Source organism: Perna viridis, chromosome 8, assembly GCF_037379345.1.
Source record: "Perna viridis isolate PV_CMFRI_1.1 ecotype Kerala chromosome 8, ASM3737934v1, whole genome shotgun sequence".
Classification (NCBI taxonomy): domain Eukaryota; kingdom Metazoa; phylum Mollusca; class Bivalvia; order Mytilida; family Mytilidae; genus Perna; species Perna viridis.
The window spans coordinates 44,647,743-44,656,960 of record NC_142452.1 but is presented as its reverse complement, the minus strand read 5'-3'; the positions used below and the strand labels follow the sequence as shown (position 1 = coordinate 44,656,960).

General features: G+C 33.3%; 1 protein-coding gene across 3 annotated transcripts in view; it reads left to right on the top strand.

The window, feature by feature from the left end:
* Positions 1–8,058, top strand: part of LOC148610672 (dynein axonemal assembly factor 1-like) — a 32,144-nt gene extending 24,086 nt beyond the window's left edge. For all 3 annotated transcript variants that reach the window (XM_088595925.1, XM_088595926.1, XM_088595927.1), the window contains exons 13-14: positions 5,624–5,680; positions 7,366–8,058. In XM_088595925.1, the coding sequence (XP_088452051.1) occupies positions 5,624–5,680; positions 7,366–7,761 (453 nt within the window). In that variant the 3' untranslated portion in view covers positions 7,762–8,058. The remainder of the gene's footprint in view (positions 1–5,623; positions 5,681–7,365) is intronic.
* The last annotated feature ends 1,160 nt before the right edge of the window (positions 8,059–9,218 follow it).

Genomic DNA, 9,218 nt, shown 5'->3' with positions numbered 1-9,218 from the left:
CTCTAACGAGTTATGTAGCTGTTGCCCTTTTCACAAAAAATCGTAAGAGTAAAATTAGTCGTAAGTTGTGACGTCATAATACTTAATTCTATTATGACATCATAACTTACGACTAATTTTACACTTACGATTTTTTGTGAAAAGGACCGCAGATGCTTATCATTGTCTTGTAAGCTAGTTATTATAAAGTACTGTTTAAAAAAATATAGCACACGGATGGTAACCAGATAACTGGCAATGTTTATCGTCTTTTTTGTATTATCTTTAAACAGTCCTAATTTCGGGGATTTGATACATCGCATCTACCCAAAGAACTTTAGATAAAGGATACTACAGACACTGTTAAGTCAGCCTCATATCTTGACCTACACTTAGAAATCGATGGTAAAGGAAAACTATTGACCAAACTTTACGTCAAACTTGATGACTTTTCATTCAGAATTGTCAACTTTCCTTTCATCTGTGGCAACATTCCTTCAGCACCTGCGTATGAAGTGTTCATATCACAACTCATACGTTGTGCCAGAGCTTGCCGAAACTACGCAGACTTTTTGTATCGCGCTAGAATTCTAACAAATAGGCTTCTGGAACCGATTTATGTTGCTACAAGATTGAAGTCATCACTACAGAAATTTTATGGTCGTCATCATGAACTCGTGGATCGTTACGGTGTATCCATCTGCACCATGAAAACTGATTTATTCAACGGTTCATAGTTTTCCTTTTCTCGTTTTTCTACCCCGGACTTGACTTTTTATGAGCATCTCGACGGTTGTTTTTAGAAAAGCAGAGGACGCTTACCCTACCGGTGCACCTGGTCCTTGCTCCCAGTTTTTAGTTGAGTCCGAGTTGCTCATTTACTTTTGTTGCTTTGTATGTATGATTTTAATTGCTTTATGTTCTTTGTTGTGTATGTCTGCTTTCCATGTCTGGTCTTTGTCCCTGGATTGCGTTCTTTTGATTACAGCTATAACCTTGGTTCCCTTGATTACTCTTTGACTTCAAGCAATTATTCTTAGTAAAGTTTCTGACTTTATGTCTAGAGAACTGGCAAAAATCGTAACTCACCGTTGTAGGATTTATGTAATCCTTAAAATAATTCTGATGATAATACACAACAGATGTTCAGAAATCAGTCTTGTGGCTTCCAACCTTCCCGTGTTACATCGCTTCATCAACTGAAGCACGTGCTAATTTTTTATTGGACCATGACACAAATCATGACAATCAGAGGTCATCCGATAAAGTAGTCCACATTTAATTTATGTTTTTGGGTAATATCTTTAACATATTTAAGATAACAGACATAACTTTCTTTTATAAATAGAAAATTACCGATTGAAGGAATAAATGACATTTTGTTTTAAGTAGTGACTTCATCATGCTTAATTTCAGGGCTCGCCCTAGCTGGCTCACCTGATATGAACTGTGATAAAGTCACTATCAAAAACAAAATGCCATTTATTCCTGTAATATGTCCCAAGTTTTATAGATTAAAAGAGACAATTATAATCGTATTTTAGGTTAATAAAATATCTAGAGAAAGTGGGGAATCTATAAATTATTCAAAAACAAATTTGAAACTGATTAGCGATAAAACAGATATAATGTAATACAAGTTCATAAAGAGATCCACGGTATGAATGGGTGTAAATAAAACAAACAGGTAGCGTGCACTCGATTAAAAAAACAACAAACGAAACCCGAAGGGAGAATATAATGTATAATAATAATCTGATGCCAACTGCCACTGTTCAGTATATGCACCGAGCTTTATCATTGGAATTCAATTGAAGAAACCCAGGATATATGATTTTTTTTTAGCAAAATTCTTTTTTCTACTTAGGATTTTTGCTACACACCATAAAGTTTTTTGCCATATGGTACTGTAACGAAAAGTGAATCGATATGCATATATAGATATATTTGTCCAGGAATGTTTATGAATGAAAATATCATCGCTTAAAAGTTTTTTTTTTCGAATAGCATGACACTAATATTTTGAAATTAAATCTTTGGAAGTTTCTCAAATGGTAAATTGTTGAAAAAGACTTAGTTTGCAGATTTTAGATGTACAATTCTCAATTGAATTGCTTGGAAAAATGCTTACAACGACGTTTTTTTTATTTAAAAAAATAAACCAAAAACATTCCTAAATTGTACATTTTAGCTCATCTGGCATACAGGACCATGTGAGATATTGCCGTCACTTGGCGTCCGTCGTTGTCTGTCGTCGTGAACAATTTTTCAAAACACTTCTCCTCTGATATTACTGGACCAATTAGAACCAAACTTAGTATGAATGTTCCTTAGGATATTTTGTGGGGATTTTTGATCCGCCAAAATATACGGCCGCCGTTATTTGAAATAGAACATAGGGGTCAGACGGAAGTTTTTCACATATATCTGTAAAACCGTTAGGTTTAGCAAAGTTATGACACAGGGGTAAAAAGTGTTCGGCATTATGAGATCTATCTGTGGTCAAATTTTCATGTAAATTTGTTAAGGTCTCACTAACCACCTCTAACGTTTCAATTACTTTATATGTTAAACAAGTAATTTTCAAAGTTTGTGAATTCCAAGGACCATTCATATCTTAAAGTTGCATACCAATGCAAAGTTTGGAAAATAAGGCTTTCAGAATCATTATGCTATTGGAACGATGATCGTAGACAATTTTCACAACATTTTATTGAATAGATAATACTGAAAATCCACATTTTTACCTTTTCTGCTAACTGACAGCATAGAGGCCAATTACTCACGCATGTAAACAATATTCATGTGCTTTTGTAGTAAATTACAATTATGATTTAAAAGTACACATTCTCAGCTTTATTTTGATTACTTCTAATCAGAATACATACAAATAATGCACTTACAATGCATAGATCTAGGTTCAGTATGCTTTTGGTACTATATAGGGGGATGGCCATTTGACCTGGAAGTGGTTAGTGAGACCTAATGTCCAAGACTTTTGTTGGACAACTTCTTGTTAAATTTATTGCCTTTGGAAGGCAAAATTCAACCAGGAGAGTGATTCGGACTCGTGGGAGCCTCTTGTTTTTAATGTTATTATTTCCAACAATATTAAAAAAAAATAGTGGACAGAATTCAATGAAAATTGATATGATTATTCCTTAGGTATTAGTGTTAGGAATTTTTTTGCCAAGAAATAACATGGCTTCAAAAAATAGAATGTTGCTTATGAAGCCAGGTGTGCGATTCAGGCTCTTTAGAGCTCCTAATTATTGTATTGTTATATCTTTGACTTGTCTGACTGAAACGAGAAAACATCGGATAAAACAAAAACAAAATATTTCTTCATCGAAGAAAACCTAGAACAATTGCCAACTTTATCTATGAGACAGAACTTCGAAAAATTCCTTTTTTTTTCGTTTTCATTCCGAAGTTATTATAATAGATTGATTGATTGTGGTTTAACGTTTCATGCATTTCAGGACGAAAATGATTTACCAATCGAACAAACCTGCTTTGTACTAGTCCGATACGCTGTGCTGTTGTGTTAACTTACAGAAGCAGTAGCTAGTAGGTACATAAAATGCAGGCATGTCACCCCGCTGGGACTCATTATTCTGACTCCCAGCCAACCAATCCTAACTCTATCCCCATAAATATCGTGTGCTTGAAGGAGGAACAATGAAAACTTTTTAAAAAGTTTTTGATGTGACCAGGCCGAAGTTGAAACCGCATTCGAGGCGAGTGCCATCAAAACAGTTTAGAAATCATAATCGATTTGAAAATGAAATTTAACTATTTAGAACAAAACATGATTGTTATGACAAAAAATGCAAGACATCATTGTCGGAAAACAAGAATCATCGGACAAAACCCAACAAATCGTACAAAAACGGTTTATCGAAGAATCCACTGTGAGAATGTGTCTTCGTATAAAAACGGCTCATCGAAGAACTATGCCCACTGTGAGAATGTGTCTTCGTACAAAAACGGCTTATCGAAGAACCATACCCACTGTGAGAATGTGTCTTGTACAAAAACGGCTTATCGAAGAATCATGCCCACTGTGAGAATGTGTCTTCGTACAAAAACGGCTTATCGAAGAACCTACTGTGAGAACAAGAACATTTTAACATTTTCTATGCATACGACGTCCAGTAATCGGGCCGATATGTTTTAGTAAATGACGACGCCATTTTCTGTGTAGATAGTCGATACTTTCAGACGAATGTGTTTGAGCAGAGTAATTGACTTTGCGGTATTTGAATTTTGCGATTTTCTGAGTGTGTAAGTTTTTTTTTTTTTGTACACACACTAAATAGTAATCATGCCACAGCAGTTGCTACGATTTATTTTCTTTCATCACTTTCAAGTTTTATTTTTAAGCATAATTCATGATATCAAATTTTATTCACGTTATAAACTTACAAAATGCAAGGGTTTCACCTTTCGATTCTGTCAGTTCCTCATATTTTTTTTCAAATGATCACATATCTAGATACTCGTGCATTTTCATTTTATTAACCAAACATTTTTAAGAAGTTTTTTTTAATTTATAACTGATATTCTATATCCGCGTGAAGCAAGTAATACAATTGAAATGCTTTACACCATACTTTTTTTTGAGGTGCAACGAGCCCTGGTTAAAGGTGTTACAATGTATAGCATACATTATTTTTCGAGAAAATAGGAAGTACAAGTATTATTCAAACTAAATCGAACGGACGTCAGAGGAAACGTATTTGGTATATAATTATTTTCTTTTATTTATATCGTCAATCGTTCGATAAAAAAATCCAAATTTGATGTATCAACAGTTGCTACAGCCTTGGAAATTAAAATATAATATTCATTGCTATTGTAACGTACTTTATTAAAGTGAACTTTTAACAATTTTGAGTTGAATGTTCGGCTAGGAGGATACTTATGAATTTACATATCACAAAATCTGTTTTGCAGTGATAATTACACAATCCTACACAATGCTTCATACATCAATTACAAATCCTATATAACTTATTCCGTAAAAGAGAGACTAAGATTTTTTTAGTGGTTTTGACGAGAAATTATTACAAGTGATTAAAACAGAGGCAAGGAACAACTATTTTTTGTCTCGAATTAAAGTTTATGGATTTGTTTGAAACTGTTTCTCAAAGTGCTGTAGCACAAAAGGTAAGCGGTAAAGTTCTGAGACTCGAAAGGGTCCTATGTAATTCTGGTCAATTTATTAACTGGTCTGAAGCCATTTATCACAATCCAGATTTTGACTTAAAAGCTAGAATGGTTTGTCAATACTTGTCCAAACTGTTTAGGGTCCAACTTAGGCAGTCGGATCAATCTATTCGTGAATAGCATTTGGTTTGTTGACTCCTTGTTATCACTTTTACACCATTATGGCCCTTTTCAGTTATTTTTTTGTCTTCTTTTTATAGCCACAAAGTATTTGGTTTCGACTTACTGCGAAGCTTTGTATTTGTCTTTTGACAGTGTATTATACATTTAACATATAATATCATAAGGCAGTGTTTCGTTTTTGATTATGATTTTCATTTGACCTTTGTCTTTTTGGTTTGCTTGTCTCTATACCTTGTCTGACCATGAACTTATTTGTTGGAGTTGCTTAAATGTTTACTTGTACTTGTAGGACTTGCCAGACCTTGAGGATGTTGATGTCACTGATTGTATCTCAGCTCAGGACCAGGTAAGCTGTTTAAAATAAAACACTTTTATGTTTTAGAATTTCAAATTAGAACAAATAAAAGACTTGGTAGTTGGTAACATTGATAATACAGATATTTGCATATTGTGACATATAAGTCTTAACATTTTAAGAATTTTGTAAACGTTTGTCTGACATTTTTCACATTTGCACTTTAAGTAAAGAATTGTCAGGGTTTTAAAGGATTTTGGATTTGGTAAATTTGAAATATTTAACAGACCACCAGTTTTGTTAAGTTCATATAATATTATCCTTCATTAGGTTATATCGTATATTGGTTACTGTTAATAAATTCGCCATTGCAGTATGGATGTTAACCCTGAAAATGAATACTTGCAGTCTGAAAACTACACTAACTATACCCCTTTAAAAATCAAATGACTGTTAACCACACCGCATATACCCCTTAAAATCACAAAAAAAAACACAAAAACCGCAATTATCTTGACCTTAAGAACCCCGTCCACTAGCTCGGGCGAAACATTGTCATTTAAAGTTTTTCTTACATTTTCTTAAAAAGAGTTCAGAGTTGTAATTGAACGTTTTACACATTAACTAACGTACTATTAGTACTACAGCTTTAAGTAGTGGGGCACATTTAATATCTAGACTCCAGTTGCAGATCTAGGGGGTTCTAGGTATTTGGACCCTTTTTCGTTCTGCTGGAACAACCTCAACGGCTTTAAAAATAATTGTGTATCGGAATATTTCCCTTTTTTGGATAGGTCGGTCCCTATGTTGCACTAATTTGCATGTATGCTGGGCTCACAATTTAAAATTTTTATTCTTACATACCTATAGCTACTGCTAATAAATTGAAAGTGTTTTCCTTAGAATTATAGCAGCATTTACGTGTACATGTATCAGAAATCGCAACATGTATGACCGTACGTCAAAATAGAGAGATTCTCAGAGAGAATTTGGTCACTATTACATTAAACATTACTAAAATATACATATTGATTTATGATTATTTTCAATTGTGCAGAATTAATATGATGAAAAATTAATTTGGTTTATTAAAAAATAAGTATTTGAAGTTGCACATAGCCAGCATGCGTTTGGTATCTTTAAAGTTATTACCCAAGATTATACATATAAATATCAAAAAATCACCCAAATGTCTCACCCTTAAGAACCTGTTGCTACCATTTTGGTTGACCATACTAAAAACAACATTTGACAGATTGAGAGCATTTATGAATATATTTTCCTGGATGTATACGCTTCATTTATAAGACTCTTCTTAAGGCCAAATGGTAACCTTTGCTGGTTTTTATCCAGCAGATTTCTCACTTTATTTATCGAAAAACGGGAATATGTAAATTTTACTATATTTTCACTTGACGCCTCAATCAATTATGAAAAGTACTCACCAAAATACATGTTCGCATGTGGCTTGAATAAATGCGGTCACATGGACGAATTTGCACCCGATAGTAAATTTACATGTATATATTTGCACATTTTTGGTCATTAAATGGGGATCATTTTTATTTAAAAAAAATATTTAACTAAAATCTACCTCCTTTTTCGTATTCTTTAGTAAATAAGCAGTCTATAGTAGAATTTTTTAACTTTTGTTATGAATGGGAAAAAAATCAAGTTGACTTACAATTTTTTTTCACTTTTACAAAAGTTGACTGACTACTATTATACTTGTATAGGTGTTCAAACCTAAAATAGAAGTTTTTGACAGTGATTCAGAATCAGAAGAATCAGGAATACCTATTCACGTACGAGTGAATTCAATTGAGCAGATGATGAAAGAAATTCGTTCTAGTGAACTATGTACTGAAGGCAACAGACGTGATAATGGAACCCACTGTTTGATTGAAGAAATGAATGATATTACCTGTTCAGATCAACTGGGAAATGACTTTTCAGATTCAAATATCGAATTTTGTCATTCATATGAATCTGTGCAGCATCAGCATTCTGCACAACTTCTTCAGGAGATTAAGAGGAAATCAGGAATGACAAACCAAGCTAAGGATGACAAAAAGCCTGCCATTCAGCTGTCAAAATCTTTGACTGATTGGAATGAAGATGAATTAGACTAATTTACTTCACCTTTATAATATTGAGAAAAGGATGAATCTTCATGGCAAATAATATTGCATAAAAAGCTGTTTTTTCAGAAATGGGAAAGCTTGCTTTTCAGAGCATAAAAACTTTTGGTGAAAATGAAAACAAAACAGATGTGTCTAGATAGTATATAAAACGATTTTATAATTAACTGAGCTTGACTTAAAGAGACATATGACATGTACTGAAGGCCATAAAAAATAATTGTTCACTGTTTGGACGAAATGCGTTTGTTCTTTTCTTGCATCAATAATTTGCTAATCAAACTAAAAGTTGTATTATGTTGTACATTGCACACACAAAAAGAATGCATTAATGATATGGGCCTCTCTTTTGCGCTTCACATAGCGTAAATGTAACGCGGGGTAGTCAAAACATGGCATTTTAGTACAACTTAATCTTCCCTGTTTGGACGTTATCCTTTAATTATACTCTTTTAATTACGTTCCTTTGATTTTCCTTAAAGCAGTAGACATGATATAATATCGCCATATTCTTGATAAAGCAAGCTTTTCTATCGATACAATAAAAAGAAGTTTTTAATGTTACGCAAACTTCCAATGAAGCCATTGAAAGAGTAATCAAGGGAACCAAGGTTATAGCGGTAATCCAAAGAATGTAATCCAGGAACAAAGACCAGACACGGAAAACAGACATACACAACAAAGAACATAAAGTAACTAAAATCATACATACAAAGTAACAAAAGCAAATGAGCAACTCGGACTCTTGGTTCCCTTGATAACTCACAAATATCAAAGGAAAGGTAAAAGTGTTTAGAGCTGTGTACCGATTAATTGTCAATTAATGTTTGAGTTCTTGCCCCTTTTTGACATTTTTTGATTTCAACGATTTTTAGTTTATTTTGTAAACGTGGTCTCTTGGTTGAATGGTGATTATGAAAATGTTGTATAGCCATGATTTAACAGCAAATGTATACTGGACTAATGCCCCCTCAGACCCGTTGGAATAACAGGGCATAGGGGACCCCTGCCCAAATTTTTTCCAGAGATTCTAAAACACATTGAAGACATTTCCAACATTTGACAGTACCTTAGGTACTCAGTTGTAGTATTCATCAATATAAGCTCTTCTTCAGCATTTTTGTCAAATGTGGTAACAAAGCATAACTTTACTCACTGAGTTAACACTGCATGGTTTGCCAAGAGGGATTCAGGCACTTCGAGTCTTGTTTGCTTTTTCCAGCAAATTGAGAACCACCTAGATACAAAATAAATTATCTTAATAATAGGGTCTACAAAAGTTCTTTGTCAAAGTTTAAGGAAAAATCATTCTGATTATTACATTAGAAAATCAAAAGAAGGCCTTTTTTTGCTGTTTTAGTGAATTTCACAAAGCGATAATAGATAGAAACGTTCAATTAATGAATCTATATATAGTTTGAAATTGTAAGGTGACCCTTTATTAAGGC